Genomic DNA, 20,959 nt, shown 5'->3' with positions numbered 1-20,959 from the left:
GAAGGGTGTTTCACTGACAGAGCATGCATGCAGTCATGGGCTCTGATTCTTGGAGGACACAATTACAAGTTGGAATTCAAGAGGTTGACTAATCACAGAAATGTTGATGGATCGTCCCATTTATCTTTGGAAAAGGAAATACTGGAAACATTTACAAAAGAGGACACTCCTCTTGACGTATTCTCCCTAATGTAAATTGAAATTCTTCCTATAACAGGAGAGGTAATCCAAATGGAAACCAGAAAAGATTGCACACTATCTCAAGTCTTCATGGCCACCAGAAGTGGCTGCAATGTGCAGCAGAAATTCCAGTTCCCCCATTTTTACCAGCATCGGGATAAATGCCCTTGACAGAGATTGCCTTCTGTGGGGATTGAGAGTTGTTGAACCATCCAAGTTGAGAGGTGAAGTGTTGGAGGAGCTAGCTGCCAGTCACCTAGATGTGGTCAGAATGAAAGCGTTGGCTCGAGGCTTTGTCTGGTGGCCTGGGAAAGGATCAGCAGATCGAGCAGCTTGCCATGCATGGTTTGGGCTGCCAAGAGCAGCACTTCTGCATCCCTGGGAATGTCCTGCATTGCCCTCTCAGAGGGTTCGTGTGGATTTAGCCGGCCCATTCATGGGCACAAATTTTGTTGTCGCAGTGGATACAGCTCCAGTGGCCAAAGGTATTCCCAGTAGCCTCCACTACAGCTTAGCTTCACACACTGTTGATATGTTGAGAAGCCTCTTCTGAATGACTGGTGTTCCAAAGCACTTAGTCAGTGACACTGGATCCCAGTTCACTGCAGAACAATTTCGGTTATTTGTGAAAATGAATAAATACGTTGATACCATACCACCCAGCTACAAATGGCTTGGTGGAAAGGTTTGTCCAGAGTCTAAAGGAGGCACTGTGAGGAATGTCAGCAGAACACACCACACTGACGCTGAACCAGAAGCTCTCCAATTTCCTCTTTGCACATTGCAATACAGCACACTGCACAGCCAATAACTCACCAGCTATGCTGTTCCTGGATCGTCCCTTGTGTTCAAAGGTTTCAAAGGTACATTTGATGTCAGAGAAACGTATACAATATACATCCTGAAATATTTTTATTTGCAACCATCCATGAAAACAGAGAAGTGCTTGCAAGTATGAATGACAGTTAAATGTCAGAACCCCAAAGCGCCCCTCCCATGCGTAAGCGACAGCAAAGCAACGATCCCCCTCCCCCCACCAGCAAAAAGAAAGCATCAGCACCCACTACCGAGCACTCATTCGTGCAGCAAAGCAACAGCAAAGTCACGGACTTGCAGTACCCCAAAGACTACTCGTTCACCCGGTATTCGACATACCACAGGCTCTCTCTCTCCCTAATAAGGGAAAAAAAGAGGTACCTTTGTTTCATAGCGAGAGGGGAGACATAACATCGCTGATTTATGATGTTAAAAGTCCGTTGCGTCTCTTTTTCCAAGCTCTGTGCCCAAAGAACTCGGGTCTCTGAGCACACAGCCAGCAGCCAGCTCGCTACTTTCAATGCTCCGTCACCCACTACACCCCGATTTCCTGCGGAGGCCCATCTCCAGAGCCACGAAACTCCGAAGGCGAGCTAATCTCCTAGGCTGCGTCCTTGGCGTGCCAAATAACAGCCGGTCGTGAGACCCCAGGAGCAGGTCCCAGTCCCACAAAGAACTGAAGTCAGCGTGTAACTCCAGGTCAGAGTTTTCAAAGGAACCTGGAAAGGGAAAATTAGAGATAAGAAAGATGGAAATAGAGCTGTTTCCGAAGGTGCGAGCAAAGGAGTCGCCATTAGGCGCCGTTGTCTCTCCCAAGCTCCACGTGCTTGGATGTCCTGAAAGCCAATCTCAGGAGGATTGTGCAGCACAAACGGCTGAGACAAATCGATGGCTCCTCAAACAGGGAGATTCAGTTAGTCGTGTTGAGAGTCTACAGAGGTGATCAAAAGGGCGCTTGGAAAGATTGTGGACAGGACTGGACCACTCCTACACAATGGAGATGTCACCTGGATCTGCTGAGGAGAGCAGAGTCAGTTATTGGAGAAGAAAGGTGTCCAGAGCTGTCAGAGCCCCTTCCTGCCGTCCCAGAGTCAACGGCGCCAACCACCACCTCAAAACCTGAGATTGTTTCACAGCCACAAGTCTCGCCTTCCAAGCAGAGTGACCCCCACCCCCCCATCAGGGTAGACGTTATCCCACAAGAGTCACAAATCCTCCTTGGTGATTAAGTCTTTAGGCTGAATGGGACAGTTTAAAAATTTACTTGCTGTGGATGTTGTATAGTAGCTCAAAGTTTCATTTATTATCAAAGAATGTATCTGTATACAACTTGAAATTTTGTGTTCTCCAGATAGTCACAAAAACAAAAAAAGTCGGTCTGCGCTCCATACCTCCCTCACCACTTGCTTCCATTGTGGAGCAGGGAGGTACTACTGCAGTTGTACAAGGCCTTGGTGAGACCACAGCTGGAGTATTGTCTGCAGTTTTGGTCCCCTAATCTGAGGAAAGACATCCTTGCCATAGAGGGAGTACAGAGAAGGTTCACCAGATTGATTCCTGGGATGGCAGGACTTTCATATGAAGAAAGACTGGATGAACTGGGCTTGTACTCGTTGGAATTTAGAAGATTGAGGGGGGATCTGATTGAAACGTATAAGATCCTAAAGGGATTGGACAGGCTAGATGCAGGAAGATTGTTCCCGATGTTGGGAAAGTCCAGAACGAGGGGCCACAGTTTGAGGATAGAGGGGAAGCCTTTTAGGACCGAGATTAGGAAAAACTTCTTCACACAGAGAGTGGTGAATCTGTGGAATTCTCTGCCACAGGAAACAGTTGAGGCCAGTTCATTGGCTATATTTAAGAGGGAGTTAGATATGGCTCTTGTGGCTACGGGGTCAGGGGGTATGGAGGGAAAGCTGGGGCGGGGTTCTGAGTTGGATGATCAGCCATGATCATAATAAATGGCGGTGCAGGCTCGAGGGCCGAATGGCCTACTCCTGCACCTATTTTCTATGTTTCTATGTTTCCCGTCCTGTCAGTTCCCTTGTCACCTCTGTGACTGACTCCACTCTCCCCTCCTTACCTGGACCTACCTGCCGGCCCTTGCTTCACTGTTCTCACATCACTTATCTCACCATCTTTCAGTCCTGATGAATGGTTTCAAACGTTGGCTGTCCATGTCCCTCTGCAGATGCTGCCTGACCCACTGGGTTCCCTCGAGTGGTGCTGCAAAGCGTTGGAGTGTTGGAAAAGATTCTCTGGCTCGGGTCACTGGTGACTCGGGGACGAGGAGACAGGATAACAGAGTGTGGCCGTGCAGTAGCTGCCAGCTGAACAGCAGCCGAGCTTAGCCATAGGGGGCAGCAGTGACGGCTGGTTTGACTTTGAACCGCAGCAACAGAGGAATATTTATACTAAAATGAATTTCTGTTCCCCATTCCTCCAGAATAATATCCCGGCCAGCGCCATGAGCAGGAGGAACACGTACGTGTGCACAGACCGGACACCCAACGACAGGCAGTCGCTGCTACAGAACGGGAAGGAGAACAGGTAGTCGGTGTGGGCACTGACCGGTGTGGATGGATGTGACCTGGCAGAGGGAGTCACACAGGCGAGATGGACACTCGGGTGACAGGAAACATGGGGCCTGCTGGTCCCAGACATTCGGCAATTACTCACTACTGTGCAAAGTGTTGTACAGTCACACTGACTAACCCCGTCCCTGTTGTACAGTCAGAACAACTAACCCTGTCCCTGTTGTACAGTCACAATGATTAACCCCATCTCTGTTGTACAGTCACAGCAATTAACCCCGTCCCTGTTGTACAGTCACACTGAATAACCCCATCCCTGTTGTACAGTCAGAACAACTAACCCCATCCCTGTTGTACAGTCACAGTGATTAACCCCATCCCTGTTGTACAGTCACACTGACTAACCCCATCCCTGTTGTACAGTCAGAACAACTAACCCCATCCCTGTTGTACAGTCACAGTGATTAACCCCATCTCTGTTGTACAGTCACAGCGATTAACCCCGTCCCTGTAGTACAGTCACAACGATTAACCCCATCCCTGTTGTACAGTCACACTGATTAACCACATTCCTGTTGGAAAATCACAATGATTAACCCATTCACTGTTGTACAGTCACACTGATTAACCCATTCCTGTTGTACAATCAGAACAACTAACCCCATCCCTGTTGTACAATCACACTGATTAACCACATTCCTGTTGTAAAATCACAATTAACCCATTCTCTGTTGTACAGTCACAACGATTAACCCCACACCTGTTGTACAGTCACAACGATTAACCCCGTCCCTGTTGTACAGTCACAGCGATTAACCACATTCCTGTTGTACAGTCACAACGATTAACCCCGTCCCTGTTGTACAGTCACAGCGATTAACCTCATCCCTGTTGTACAGTCACAACGATTAACCCCGTCCCTATTGTACAGTCACAGCGATTAACCTCATCCCTGTTGTACAGTCACAACGATTAACCACATTCCTGTTGTAAAATCACGATTAACCCATTCCCTGTTGTACAGTCACACTTACTACCCCCGTCCCTGTTGTACAGTCACAGCGATTAACCCCATCCCCATTGTACGGTCGCAATGATTAACCCCGTCCATGTTGTACACTCACAACGATTAACCCCGTCCCCATTGTACAGTCAGAACGATTAACCCCGTCCCTGTTGTACAATCACACTGATTAACCACATTCCTGTTGTAAAATCACGATTAACCCATTCCCTGTTGTACAGTCACAGCAATTAACCCCATCCCTGTTGTACAGTCACAACGATTAACCCCATCCCTGTTGTACAGTCACAGCGATTAACCCCGTCCCTGTAGTACAGTCACAGCGATTAACCCGGTCCCTGTAGTACAGTCACAGCGATTAACCCGGTCCCTGTTGTACAGTCACAGTGATTAACCCCATCCCTGTTGTACAGTCACAGCGATTAACCCGGTCCCTGTAGTACAGTCACAGCGATTAACCCGGTCCCTGTAGTACAGTCACAGCGATTAACCCCATCCCTGTTGTACAGTCACACTGATTAACCACATTCCTGTTGGAAAATCACAACGATTAACCCATTCCCTGTTGTACAGTCACAACGATTAACCCCATCCCTGTTGTACAGTCACAGCGATTAACCCGGTCCCTGTAGTACAGTCACAGCGATTAACCCCATCCCTGTTGTACAGTCACACTGATTAACCACATCCCTGTTGTACAGTCACAGTGATTAACCCCATCCCTGTTGTACAGTCACAGCGATTAACCCGGTCCCTGTAGTACAGTCACAGCGATTAACCCCATCCCTGTTGTACAGTCACACTGATTAACCACATTCCTGTTGGAAAATCACAACGATTAACCCATTCCCTGTTGTACAGTCACAACGATTAACCCCATCCCTGTTGTACAGTCACAGCGATTAACCCCGTCCCTGTAGTACAGTCACAGCGATTAACCCGGTCCCTGTTGTACAGTCACACTGATTAACCACATTCCTGTTGGAAAATCACAATGATTAACCCATTCCCTGTTGTTCAGTCACACTGATTAACCCCATCCCTGTTGTTCAGTCAGAGCAACTAACCCCGTCCCTGTTGTACAGTCACAACGATTAACCCCATCCCTGTTGTACAGTCACAACGATTAACCCCGTCCCTGTTGTACAGTCACAATGATTAACCCCATCTCTGTTGTACAGTCACAGCAATTAACCCCGTCCCTGTTGTACAGTCACACTGATTAACCCCATCCCTGTTGTTCAGTCAGAACAACTAACCCCATCCCTGTTGTACAGTCACAACGATTAACCCCATCCCTGTTGTACAGTCACAGCGATTAACCCCATCCCTGTTGTACAGTCACACTGATTAACCACATTCCTGTTGGAAAATCACAATGATTAACCCATTCCCTGTTGTTCAGTCACACTGATTAACCCATTCCTGTTGTACAATCAGAAGAACTAACCCCATCCCTGTTGTACAGTCACAGTGATTAACCCCATCCCTGTTGTACAATCGCACTGATTAACCACATTCCTGTTGTAAAATCGCAATGATTAACCCATTCCCTGTTGTACAGTCAGAACGAGTAACCCATTCCTGTTGTACAATCAGAACAACTAACCCCATCCCTGTTGTACAGTCACAGTGATTAACCCCATCCCTGTTGTACAGTCACAGCGATTAACCCCATCCCTGTTGTACAGTCACAGCGATTAACCCCGTCCCTGTTGTACAGTCACACTGATTAACCACATTCCTGTTGGAAAATCACGATTAACCCATTCCCTGTTGTACAGTCACACTGATTAACCCCATCCCTGTTGTACAGTCAGAACAACTAGCCCCATCCCTGTTGTACAGTCACAACGATTAACCCCATCCCTGTTGTACAGTCACAACGATTAACCCCGTCCCTGTTGTACTGTCACACTGATTAACCACATTCCTGTTCGAAAATCACAATGATTAACCCATTCCCTGTTGTTCAGTCACACTGATTAACCCATTCCTGTTGTACAATCAGAAGAACTAACCCCATCCCTGTTGTACACTCACAGTGATTAACCCCATCCCTGTTGTACAATCGCACTGATTAACCACATTCCTGTTGTAAAATCACAATGATTAACCCATTCTCTGTTGTACAGTCACAGCGATTAACCCCGTCCCTGTAGTACAGTCACAGCGATTAACCCCGTCCCTGTTGTACAGTCACACTGATTAACCACATTCCTGTTGGAAAATCACAACGATTAACCCATTCCCTGTTGTACAGTCACACTGATTAACCCCATCCCTGTTGTTCAGTCAGAACAACTAACCCCATCCCTGTTGTACAGTCACAACGATTAACCCCATCCCTGTTGTACAGTCACAACGATTAACCCCGTCCCTGTTGTACAGTCACAGCGATTAACCACATTCCTGTTGTACAGTCACAACGATTAACCCCGTCCCTGTTGTACAGTCACAGCGATTAACCTCATCCCTGTTGTACAGTCACAACGATTAACCCCGTCCCTGTTGTACAGTCACAGCGATTAACCTCATCCCTGTTGTACAGTCACAACGATTAACCACATTCCTGTTGTAAAATCACGATTAACCCATTCCCTGTTGTACAGTCACACTTACTACCCCCGTCCCTGTTGTACAGTCACAGCAATTAACCCCATCCCTGTTGTACAGTCACAACGATTAACCCCATCCCTGTTGTACAGTCACAGCGATTAACCCCGTCCCTGTAGTACAGTCACAGCGATTAACCCGGTCCCTGTAGTACAGTCACAGCGATTAACCCGGTCCCTGTTGTACAGTCACAGTGATTAACCCCGTCCCTGTTGTACAGTCACAGCGATTAACCCGGTCCCTGTAGTACAGTCACAGCGATTAACCCGGTCCCTGTAGTACAGTCACAGCGATTAACCCCATCCCTGTTGTACAGTCACACTGATTAACCACATTCCTGTTGGAAAATCACAACGATTAACCCATTCCCTGTTGTACAGTCACAGTGATTAACCCCATCCCTGTTGTACAGTCACAGCGATTAACCCGGTCCCTGTAGTACAGTCACAGCGATTAACCCCATCCCTGTTGTACAGTCACACTGATTAACCACATTCCTGTTGGAAAATCACAACGATTAACCCATTCCCTGTTGTACAGTCACAACGATTAACCCCATCCCTGTTGTACAGTCACAGCGATTAACCCCGTCCCTGTAGTACAGTCACAGCGATTAACCCGGTCCCTGTTGTACAGTCACAGCGATTAACCCCATCCCTGTTGTACAGTCACACTGATTAACCACATTCCTGTTGGAAAATCACAATGATTAACCCATTCCCTGTTGTTCAGTCACACTGATTAACCCCATCCCTGTTGTTCAGTCAGAACAACTAACCCCGTTCCTGTTGTACAGTCACAACGATTAACCCCATCCCTGTTGTACAGTCACAACGATTAACCCCGTCCCTGTTGTACAGTCACAATGATTAACCCCATCTCTGTTGTACAGTCACAGCAATTAACCCCGTCCCTGTTGTACAGTCACACTGATTAACCCCATCCCTGTTGTTCAGTCAGAACAACTAACCCCATCCCTGTTGTACAGTCACAACGATTAACCTCATCCCTGTTGTACAGTCACAGCGATTAACCCCATCCCTGTTGTACAGTCACACTGATTAACCACATTCCTGTTGGAAAATCACAATGATTAACCCATTCCCTGTTGTTCAGTCACACTGATTAACCCATTCCTGTTGTACAATCAGAAGAACTAACCCCATCCCTGTTGTACAGTCACAGTGATTAACCCCATCCCTGTTGTACAATCGCACTGATTAACCACATTCCTGTTGTAAAATCGCAATGATTAACCCATTCCCTGTTGTACAGTCAGAACGAGTAACCCATTCCTGTTGTACAATCAGAACAACTAACCCCATCCCTGTTGTACAGTCACAGTGATTAACCCCATCCCTGTTGTACAGTCACAGCGATTAACCCCATCCCTGTTGTACAGTCACAGCGATTAACCCCGTCCCTGTTGTACAGTCACACTGATTAACCACATTCCTGTTGGAAAATCACGATTAACCCATTCCCTGTTGTACAGTCACACTGATTAACCCCATCCCTGTTGTACAGTCAGAACAACTAGCCCCATCCCTGTTGTACAGTCACAACGATTAACCCCATCCCTGTTGTACAGTCACAACGATTAACCCCGTCCCTGTTGTACTGTCACACTGATTAACCACATTCCTGTTCGAAAATCACAATGATTAACCCATTCCCTGTTGTTCAGTCACACTGATTAACCCATTCCTGTTGTACAATCAGAAGAAGTAACCCCATCCCTGTTGTACACTCACAGTGATTAACCCCATCCCTGTTGTACAATCGCACTGATTAACCACATTCCTGTTGTAAAATCACAATGATTAACCCATTCTCTGTTGTACAGTCACAGCGATTAACCCCGTCCCTGTAGTACAGTCACCGCGATTAACCCCGTCCCTGTTGTACAGTCACACTGATTAACCCCATCCCTGTTGTTCAGTCAGAACAACTAACCCCATCCCTGTTGTACAGTCACAACGATTAACCCCATCCCTGTTGTACAGTCACAACGATTAACCCCGTCCCTGTTGTACAGTCACACCGATTAACCGCATTCCTGTTCGAAAATCACAATGATTAACCCATTCCCTGTTGTTTAGTCACACTGATTAACCCATTCCTGTTGTACAATCAGAAGAACTAACCCCATCCCTGTTGTACAGTCACAGTGATTAACCCCATCCCTGTTGTACAAACGCACTGATTAACCACATTCCTGTTGTAAAATCACAATGATTAACCCATTCCCTGTTGTACAGTCAGAACGAGTAACCCATTCCTGTTGTACAATCAGAACAACTAACCCCATCCCTGTTGTACAGTCACAGTGATTAACCCCATCCCTGTTGTACAGTCACAGCGATTAACCACATTCCTGTTGTACAGTCACAGCGATTAACCCCGTCCCTGTTGTACAGTCACGCTGATTAACCCCATCCCTGTTGTACAGTCAGAACAACTAGCCCCATCCCTGTTGTACAGTCACAACGATTAACCCCATCCCTGTTGTACAGTCACATCGATTAACCCCGTCCCTGTTGTACAGTCACACTGATTAACCACATTCCTGTTCGAAAATCACAATGATTAACCCATTCCCTGTTGTTCAGTCACACTGATTAACCCATTCCTGTTGTACAATCAGAACAACTAACCGCATCCCTGTTGTACAGTCACCGTGATTAACCCCATCCCTGTTGTACAATCGCACTGATTAACCACATTCCTGTTGTAAAATCACAATTAACCCATTCTCTGTTGTACAGTCACAACGATTAACCCCACACCTGTTGTACAGTCACAACGATTAACCCCGTCCCTGTTGTACAGTCACAGCGATTAACCACATTCCTGTTGTACAGTCACAACGATTAACCCCGTCCCTGTTGTACAGTCACAGCGATTAACCTCATCCCTGTAGTACAGTCACAGCGATTAACCCGGTCCCTGTAGTACAGTCACAGCGATTAACCCCATCCCTGTTGTACAGTCACACTGATTAACCACATTCCTGTTGGAAAATCACAACGATTAACCCATTCCCTGTTGTACAGTCACAACGATTAACCCCATCCCTGTTGTACAGTCACAGCGATTAACCCGGTCCCTGTAGTACAGTCACAGCGATTAACCCCATCCCTGTTGTACAGTCACACTGATTAACCACATCCCTGTTGTACAGTCACAGTGATTAACCCCATCCCTGTTGTACAGTCACAGCGATTAACCCGGTCCCTGTAGTACAGTCACAGCGATTAACCCCATCCCTGTTGTACAGTCACACTGATTAACCACATTCCTGTTGGAAAATCACAACGATTAACCCATTCCCTGTTGTACAGTCACAACGATTAACCCCATCCCTGTTGTACAGTCACAGCGATTAACCCCGTCCCTGTAGTACAGTCACAGCGATTAACCCGGTCCCTGTTGTACAGTCACACTGATTAACCACATTCCTGTTGGAAAATCATAATGATTAACCCATTCCCTGTTGTTCAGTCACACTGATTAACCCCATCCCTGTTGTTCAGTCAGAGCAACTAACCCCGTCCCTGTTGTACAGTCACAACGATTAACCCCATCCCTGTTGTACAGTCACAACGATTAACCCCGTCCCTGTTGTACAGTCACAATGATTAACCCCATCTCTGTTGTACAGTCACAGCAATTAACCCCGTCCCTGTTGTACAGTCACACTGATTAACCCCATCCCTGTTGTTCAGTCAGAACAACTAACCCCATCCCTGTTGTACAGTCACAACGATTAACCCCATCCCTGTTGTACAGTCACAGCAATTAACCCCATCCCTGTTGTACAGTCACACTGATTAACCACATTCCTGTTGGAAAATCACAATGATTAACCCATTCCCTGTTGTTCAGTCACACTGATTAACCCATTCCTGTTGTACAATCAGAAGAACTAACCCCATCCCTGTTGTACAGTCACAGTGATTAACCCCATCCCTGTTGTGCAATCGCACTGATTAACCACATTCCTGTTGTAAAATCGCAATGATTAACCCATTCCCTGTTGTACAGTCAGAACGAGTAACCCATTCCTGTTGTACAATCAGAACAACTAACCCCATCCCTGTTGTACAGTCACAGTGATTAACCCCATCCCTGTTGTACAGTCACAGCGATTAACCCCATCCCTGTTGTACAGTCACAGCGATTAACCCCGTCCCTGTTGTACAGTCACACTGATTAACCACATTCCTGTTGGAAAATCACGATTAACCCATTCCCTGTTGTACAGTCACACTGATTAACCCCATCCCTGTTGTACAGTCAGAACAACTAGCCCCATCCCTGTTGTACAGTCACAACGATTAACCCCATCCCTGTTGTACAGTCACAACGATTAACCCCGTCCCTGTTGTACTGTCACACTGATTAACCACATTCCTGTTCGAAAATCACAATGATTAACCCATTCCCTGTTGTTCAGTCACACTGATTAACCCATTCCTGTTGTACAATCAGAAGAAGTAACCCCATCCCTGTTGTACACTCACAGTGATTAACCCCATCCCTGTTGTACAATCGCACTGATTAACCACATTCCTGTTGTAAAATCACAATGATTAACCCATTCTCTGTTGTACAGTCACAGCGATTAACCCCGTCCCTGTAGTACAGTCACAGCGATTAACCCCGTCCCTGTTGTACAGTCACACTGATTAACCACATTCCTGTTGGAAAATCACAACGATTAACCCATTCCCTGTTGTACAGTCACACTGATTAACCCCATCCCTGTTGTTCAGTCAGAACAACTAACCCCATCCCTGTTGTACAGTCACAACGATTAACCCCATCCCTGTTGTACAGTCACAACGATTAACCCCGTCCCTGTTGTACAGTCACACCGATTAACCGCATTCCTGTTCGAAAATCACAATGATTAACCCATTCCCTGTTGTTCAGTCACACTGATTAACCCATTCCTGTTGTACAATCAGAAGAACTAACCCCATCCCTGTTGTACAGTCACAGTGATTAACCCCATCCCTGTTGTACAAACGCACTGATTAACCACATTCCTGTTGTAAAATCACAATGATTAACCCATTCCCTGTTGTACAGTCAGAACGAGTAACCCATTCCTGTTGTACAATCAGAACAACTAACCCCATCCCTGTTGTACAGTCACAGTGATTAACCCCATCCCTGTTGTACAGTCACAGCGATTAACCACATTCCTGTTGTACAGTCACAGCGATTAACCCCGTCCCTGTTGTACAGTCACGCTGATTAACCCCATCCCTGTTGTACAGTCAGAACAACTAGCCCCATCCCTGTTGTACAGTCACAACGATTAACCCCATCCCTGTTGTACAGTCACAACGATTAACCCCGTCCCTGTTGTACAGTCACACTGATTAACCACATTCCTGTTCGAAAATCACAATGATTAACCCATTCCCTGTTGTTCAGTCACACTGATTAACCCATTCCTGTTGTACAATCAGAACAACTAACCGCATCCCTGTTGTACAGTCACAGTGATTAACCCCATCCCTGTTGTACAATCGCACTGATTAACCACATTCCTTTTGTAAAATCACAATGATTAACCCATTACCTGTTGTACAGTCAGAACGATTAACCCATTCCTGTTGTACAATCAGAACAACTAACCCCATCCCTGTTGTACAGTCACAACGATTAACCCCATCCCTGTTGTACAGTCACAGCGATTAACCACATTCCTGTTGTACAGTCACAACGATTAACCCCGTCCCTGTTGTACAGTCAGAATGATAAACCCCATCCCTGTTGTACAGTCACAGCGATTAACCCCATCCCTGTTGTACAGTCACAGCGATTAACCCCATACCTGTTGTACAGTCACAGCGATTAACCACATTCCTGTTGTACAGTCACAACGATTAACCCCGTCCCTGTTGTACAGTCAGAATGATAAACCCCATCCCTGTTGTACAGTCACAGCGATTAACCCCATCCCTGTTGTACAGTCACAGCGATTAACCCATTCCCTGTTGTACAGTCACAGCGATTAACCCCGTCCCTGTTGTACAGTCACAGCAATTAACCCCATACCTGTTGTACAGTCACAGCGATTAACCACATTCTTGTTGTACAGTCACAACGATTAACCCCGTCCCTGTTGTACAGTCAGAATGATTAACCCCATCCCTGTTGTACAATCACACTGATTAACCACATTCCTGTTGTAAAATCACGATTAACCCATTCCCTGTTGTACAGTCACAGCGATTAGCCCCGTCCCCGTTGTACGGTCGCAATGATTAACCCCGTCCCCATTGTACGGTCGCAATGATTAACCCCGTCCATGTTGTACACTCACAACGATTAACCCCATCCCTGTTGTACAGTCAGAATGATTAACCCCGTCCCTGTTGTACAGTCAGAATGATTAACCCCGTCCCTGTTGTACAGTCACAATTAACCCCATCCCTGTTGTACAGTCACACCAATTAACCCCGTCCCTGTTGTGCAGTCAGAACAATTAACCCCGTTCCTGTTGTACAGTCTGGACGATTAACCCCGTCCCCGTTGTACGGTTGCGACGATTAACCCCGTCCTCATTGTACGGTCGCGACGATTAACCCCGTCCCTGTTGTACGGTCCCACTGACTAACCCCGACCCTGTTGTGTGGTCCCCCTGTCTAAGCCCATCCCCGTGGTACGGTGGCGGCTATTAACCCCATCCCTGTTGTACGGTCACGACGATTAACCCCGTCCCTGTTGTACAGTCCCACTGACTAACCCCGACCCTGTTGTACGGTGGCGGCGATGAACCCCATCCCTGTTGTACAGTTGCAATGATTAACCCCATCCTTGCTCTGTTGTGTGTTGTACAGTCTCACTAATTAACCCCATCTGTGCTGTGTGGTGTATTGTACAGTCGCACTGATTAAGTCCATCCCTATTATGTGTGGTATGTTCTACAGTGTTAGCTTTTAAGACTTATCCCTTTGTGTTGTGCCTTCAAACAGCTTAACCCCAATCTTTCTTTGTTGTGTTTTGTAGGATTACACTAAATAATCCCTTCACTGCTGAGTGTGCTGTTTCGGGCAATCACACTGTGACTGCCTCTCCCCCTGCTGACTGTAGTGTGTTCTACAATTGCAGTGTGACCAACCCTAACACAGCTGGGTGTACGGTGTTTTACAGTCGCACTGTGACTGCCCCTCACCCTAATAAGTGTACTGTGTTCTATAATTTTAATCTTACTGACGCTCACCTTGCAGAATTCTGTCTGTTGTACAATCGCAGTGTGACTGAACCCCACACTGTTGAGTGTACAGTGGTCTACAATCGCAGTGTGACTGAACCCCACACTGTTGAGTGTACAGTGGTCTACAATCGCAGTGTGACTGAACCCCACACTGTTGAGTGTACAGTGGTCTACAATCGCAGTGTGACTGAACCCCACACTGTTGAGTGTACAGTGGTCTACAATTGCAGTGTGACTGACCACCCTTGTGAGTGTAGTGTGTTGTTCAATCACTCTTTGAACCTCACCCTGCTGAGTATAGTCTGTTGTACAGTCACACTGAGACTGACTGTCAGGCTGCTAACTGTAGTGTTCTGTAATCTCAATGTGACTAACCTTCACCCTGATCCGAGTAGTGTGTTGTAACTGCCATTCACCCCGCTGAGCTTCGTGTGTTGTACAATCACATGAGATTAACCCACACCCTGCTGAGTGTAGACTGTTACACAATCACAATGTGACTGGCACTCACCCTGATGAGTGTAGTTTGTCGTACAATCGTAATGTGTCTAATCTCCACCCTGTTGAGTATAGACTGCTGTACAAATGTAATGTGACCTACCCTCACTCTGCTGAATACAGTGGTGTCCAAACAATCTATGACTGACCCTCACCACGCTGAGTGTGGTGTGTAGTGTAATGTGATTAACCCTCACCTGGCACAGTGTAGTGCGTCATACAATCACAATCTGACTAACCCTCACCCTGCTGTGTGCAATGTGTTGTGTAATCAAAATGCGACAATCTTACCCTACTGTGTGCAGTGTATTCTACAGTCAAATGTGACAATCCTCAGCCAACTGTATGCAATGTGTGGTACAATCACAATGTGTTGTACTACAATCGCACTGTGACTAATCCTCACCCTGCCAAGTGTAATCTGTTGTGAAATAACTAGGTGACAAAGGGTTACTCTATCTGCTGAGAACTGGTATGTCAATCACTATGAGACTGACCCTGACCTTGCTGAGTGTAGTTTGTTGTACAATTGCAATATGACTAACCCTTACTCTGCCAAGTATAGTGTGTTGTGAAATAACAATGTGACTAATGCTCACCTGGTTGAATGTAGTGTGTTGTATATTCACAATGCAACAACCCTCATCCTGCTGGTGTAGTGTGTTGTACAATTGTAATGTGACTGTCCCTCATCATGTGTGTAATGTGTGACTAAATCTTAACTTGCTCATTGTAGTGTAGTGTACAGTCTCAATCTGACTAACCCTCACCCTGCTTAGTATAGTGTGTTGTAAAATTGCAATCTGACAGTTCCTCAACCTGCTGAGCAGAACGTGTTTTACAATCACAATGTAACTAACCCTCACCCTGTTGTGTTAGGGTGTTGTATAACTGTAATGCGACAACCCTTATCATGCTAAGTGTAGTGTGCTGTACAATTGCAATGTGAATAACCTATTGCAAGGTGTGGTGTGTTGTACAATCACACTATGACTGACACTCACCCTGTTGAGTGATGTGGGTTATGTAATTGCTGAGTGTTGCGTGTCATACAACCACTTTATAACTGACCCTCACCCTGTTGATTGTAGTGTGCTATACAATTGCAATCTGATGAACTGGCTGAGTGCAGTGTTTTATTCAGGCACGATATGACAACCCTTACCCTGCTTAGTGTAGTGTTGTAGAATCACAGTGTGACTGTCCCTCACCATGCTGAGTTTTATGTGTTGTACAATCACTATAGGACCAACCCTCACACTTTTGATAGTAGTGTGTTTTACAATCACAATCTAACCAACCCTCACCCGACTGGGTGTAGTGTGTTGTACAGTCGCAAGTTGAGAAACCTTCACACTTCTGTGTGTCGTCTGTCATACAATCACAATATGACTAAGTCTCATCCTGCCGAGTGTACTGTATTCTATTATCACAATGTAACTAAGCCTCACTGCTGAGTGTGGGGTGTTGTACAATCACAATCTGACTGACAGTCATACTGCTGAATGTGGTGTGCCATACAATTGCAATGTGATTAAGCATCACCCTGCTGAGTGTAGTAAATTGGACAATCGCAATGACACTAGCCCTCTTCCAGCTAAGTGTCGTGTGTTGTACAATCACAATGTTACAAACCATCATCCTGCAGAGTGTGCTGTGATGTAGAATCACAATGTGACTCACACTCACCTTGCAAAGTTTTGTCTGTTGTACAATCACAATGTGACTATTCTTCACCCTGCTGAGTGTAGTGTGTTGTACAATCACAATGCAACTAATCTTCACCCTGCAGATTATAATATGTTATACTATCACAATGTCACCATTCCTTACCTTGCTGAGTACAGTGTTTTGTACAGTCACAGTGTGACTAACTCTCAACCTAAAAGTTGCTGGTGAATACAGCAGGCCAGGAAGTTGACTGAAATATCGACTGTACCTCTTCCTAGAGATGCTGCCTGGCCTGCTGCGTTCACCAGCAACTTTTATATGTGTTGCTTGAAATTCCAGCATCTGCAGATTCCCTCGTGTTAACTCTCAACCTGCTGAGTGTAGTCTGTTGTACAATCATGAAGTGACAAACCCTCACCCTGTTTGGTGTAGTATGTTTACAATCACAATGCAACTAACTGTCACCCATCTGAGTGTAGTCTGTTGTACAATGGCAATGTTTCTAATCCTCGCCCTGTTGAAAGTAGTGTGTTACACAGTCGCAATGTGAACAATCCTCACCCTGCTGAGTATAGTATTGTACAATTACAATATGACTAGCCCTTAACCTGCAGATTGCAATGAGTTGTACAATTGCAATTTAACCAAGCCTCACCCTGATAAGTGTAATATGCTGTGTAATCACAATGTGACATACCTACACCCTGTTGAGTACTGTGTGGTGTACAATATTAATGTGACCTACCCTCAACCTGCTGAGTGCAGTGTATTGTACAGTTGCAATGTGACTAGCAATCACCCTGCTAAGTGTAGCTTGTACAATCACACACTAACCCTCATCCTGCTGAGTGTAGTGTGTTGTACAATCACAATGTGGCTAACACTCACCCTGCTGAGTGTAGTGTGTTGTACAATCACAATCTGACTGAACCTCACTCTGTTGAGAGTAGTGAGTTGTAGAATTGCAAAATGACTGGCTCTCACCCTGCTGAGTATAGTGCATTGTACAATTGCAATATGAGAAACCCTCATTGTTCTGAGTGTGAAGTGTTGTTCAATTGCAGTGTGACTGACCCTCACACTGCTGGTTGTGGTGTGTCGTACAATCACATTGTGAATAACCTTCACTCTGCTGAGAGGAGTATGTTGTAGAATAGCAATGTGGCTAACGCCCTGCTGAGTGTAATCTGTTGCACAATCGCAATGTAACTAACCCACACCCTGCTGAGTATAGTGTCATACAATATGACTGACCCCCACTTTTCAGAGTATAGTGTGTTATACTATCACAATGTGATTAACTCTCACTCTGCCTAGTGTAGTCTGTTGTACAGTCACATTATGACTAACAATCGTCCTGCCAAGTGTAATGTGTTGTAAAATCACAATACAACTAACCCTTGCCCTGCTGACTGTCGTGAGTTGCAAAATTCCAATACGACAAACAAAAGTTACAATGTTTCTGACATTAACTCCTCCGAGTGTAGTCTATTGTACAATCACAATGTGACTGACCAACTCTCTGCTGAGTATAGTGTCTTGTAAAATCACAATGTGACTAATTCTTAGCCTGCTGAATGTAGTCTATTGTACAATCACAATGTGACTGACCTACACCCCGCTGAGGATAGTGTGTTCTACAATCGCAATGTGACTGTGCAGCACCCTGCTGTGTGAGGTGTGTTGTACATTTGCAATGTGACCAGCCCTCACCCTGCTGAGTATAGTGCATTGTGCAATTCCAATGTGGCTAACCCTCATGCTGCTGAGTGTAGTATATTATACAATCAAAATGTGACTGCCCTGCCCCTTCTCTGTGTCTGTAGTGTGCTGTACAATCACAATGTGAATGAACCTCACCCTGCTGTGTGTAGTGTGTTGTACAAGCACAATGTGACTGAACCTCACCCTGCTGACTGTAGTTTTTCCTACAATCACAATGTGACTAGTCCTCACCCTGCTGAGTGTAGTGTGTCATGGACAAACCCTCACTCTGAGTGCAGTGAGTTGTACAATCGTGACGTGACAGTCCCCTACCCTACTTTATGTAGTGTGTTGTACAAACTTCATCATGCTGAGTATGGTGTGTTGTAAAATCACAAAGTAACTAACCCTTACCATGCTGAATGTAGTGTGTTGTACAGTCGCAATGTAATGATGCAATGTAATTGTGTGTTGTACAATGGCAATATGACTGACACCCACCTTGCTGTGTTGTACAGTCTCAATGTGACAAACCCTCACCTGGCTGAGTGTAGTGTATTCTACAATGTCATTGTGACTGGACCTCACCCTGCTGAGTGCAGTGTGCTCTACAATCATCATATAACTGTCTCTCACCCTGCTGAATGTAGTGTTGTACAGTCACAATGTGACTAACTTTCACCCTGTTCAGTGTAGTGTGTTGTACAGTTGCAATATGACAGACCCTCACTCTGTTGAGTGTAGTGTGTCATACAATTGAAATGTCACAAACCCTCGCCCTGCTCTGTGTAGTGTATTATACATTCACAATTTGTCTAACCCTGACACTGCTAACTGTGGAGTCTTGTACAGTTACAATGTGACCAACCCTCACCTGCTGAATGTACTGTGTTGTACAATCTCAGATGACTGACTCACACCCTCCTGTGTGACATGTTGTAAAATTGCAGTCTGACCTACGGTCACCCTACTGCCAGTGGTGTGTTGTACAGTAGCAATGTGACTAAACATCGCCCTGCTGAGTGTAGTGTGTTCTATAATCACAATGTGACAAATCATCACCCTACTGATCGTAGTGTATTATACAATCACAATGAGACTAACCCTCACCCTGCAGAGTATAGAGTGTTACAATCACTGTGTGATTAACCTTCATCTGGTGAGTGTAGTGCATTGTATAATCATAGTGTCACCGACACTTGCCCTACTGACACTTACCCTATTGTGTTTATGATCACAATGTGACTAACTTTCACCCTGTTGAGTGCAGTGTGTTGTATAATTACAATCTGACTCATCTCACCCTGCTGAGTGTAATCTGTTCTACGATTGCAATGTGACTAACCCTACCTTGCTGACTGTGGTGTGTTGTACAATCACACTGTGACTGACCCTCAGACTGCTGACTTTAGTGTGTTTTCCAATCAAAGCGTGACTAACCCTCTCCATGATGAGTGTCGCCTGTTGTTCAAGCGCAGTGTGACTAACCGTCACTCTGTTGCATGTAGTCTGTTGTAAAATTGAAATAGTACTGACCCTCACCTTGCTCAGTGTAGTGTGTTGTACAATCACAATCTAACTTTCACCCTGCTTAGTGCAGTGTGTTGTACAATGTCAATGTTTCTTCTCCTCACCCTGTAGGATGTAGTGTTACACAATCACAATGAGACTAACCCTCGACATGCTGAATGTAGTGTAGTACAATCACAATGTGACTAATGCGTCATGCTGAGCGTAGAGTATTTACAATCGCAATATGATTAAACCTCACCCTTCTGAGTGTAGTCTGTTGTACAAATAATACGCGACGAACTCTCACCCTGCTGAATGTCGTGTGTTGTACAGTAGCAATTTGATTGAACCCCACCCTGCTGAGTGTAGTGGGTTGTACATTCACAATGTGACTCACCTACACAACACTGAGTGTTGTGTGTTATACAATCAAAATGTGACTGCCCCTCATGTTGCTGAGTGTAGTCTGTTACACAATCAAAGTATAACTAACTCTCACACTGATGAGAGTGGTGTCTTCTGCAATGGCAAAGTGATTGACCCTCACCCTGCTGAGTGTAGTATGTTGTACAATCATAATCTGACTGACCATCACCCTGCTGAGTGTATGTTGTACAATCATAATCTGACTGACCATCACCCTGCTGAGTGTAGTATGTTGTACAATCATAATCTGACTGACCATCACCCTGCTGAGTGTAGTATGTTGTACAATCATAATCTAACTGACCCTCACACTGAGTGTAGTATGTTGTACAGTCATAATCTGACTGACCCTCACCACTGAGTGTAGTATGTTGTACAGTCATAATCTGACTGACCTTCACACTGCTGTCTGTGGTGTATAGTACAATAGCAACATGATTAAGCTTCACCCTGTAGAACAACTGCATTGTAACCAGTGGTCAACCTGATGATTGCAGTGTGGTGTACAATCACAATGCTGAGTGTCATGTGTTGTACAATCAGATTGTGACTAACCTCACCTTGTTGACTGTAGCATTGTAACCCTGATCCTGCTGAATGTAGTCTATTCTACAACCAAAATGTGGCTAAATCTCTCCCTGCAGACTGTATTGTGTTATACAATCACAATGTCACAGACTTTCATCCTGTTGAGTGTAGTGTGTTTACATTTGAATTGTGACTAACCCTTACCCATTGATT

The 20,959-nt window shown here is 45.5% G+C and overlaps 1 protein-coding gene across 6 annotated transcripts in view; it reads left to right on the top strand.

The window, feature by feature from the left end:
* Positions 1-20,959, top strand: part of LOC140203940 (MAP/microtubule affinity-regulating kinase 4-like) — a 123,536-nt gene that overhangs the window by 76,040 nt on the left and 26,537 nt on the right. For 4 of the 6 annotated variants that reach the window (XM_072270116.1, XM_072270114.1, XM_072270117.1 and 1 more), the window contains exon 13: positions 3,443-3,549. In XM_072270116.1, the coding sequence (XP_072126217.1) occupies positions 3,443-3,549 (107 nt within the window). The remainder of the gene's footprint in view (positions 1-3,442; positions 3,550-20,959) is intronic. The other 2 variants (XM_072270115.1, XM_072270118.1) reach the window with 1 other exon arrangement.

The sequence above is a fragment of the Mobula birostris genome, chromosome 10 (genome assembly GCF_030028105.1).
Source record: "Mobula birostris isolate sMobBir1 chromosome 10, sMobBir1.hap1, whole genome shotgun sequence".
Lineage (NCBI taxonomy): Eukaryota > Metazoa > Chordata > Chondrichthyes > Myliobatiformes > Myliobatidae > Mobula > Mobula birostris.
This window is presented reverse-complemented; position numbering and strand designations above follow the sequence as displayed.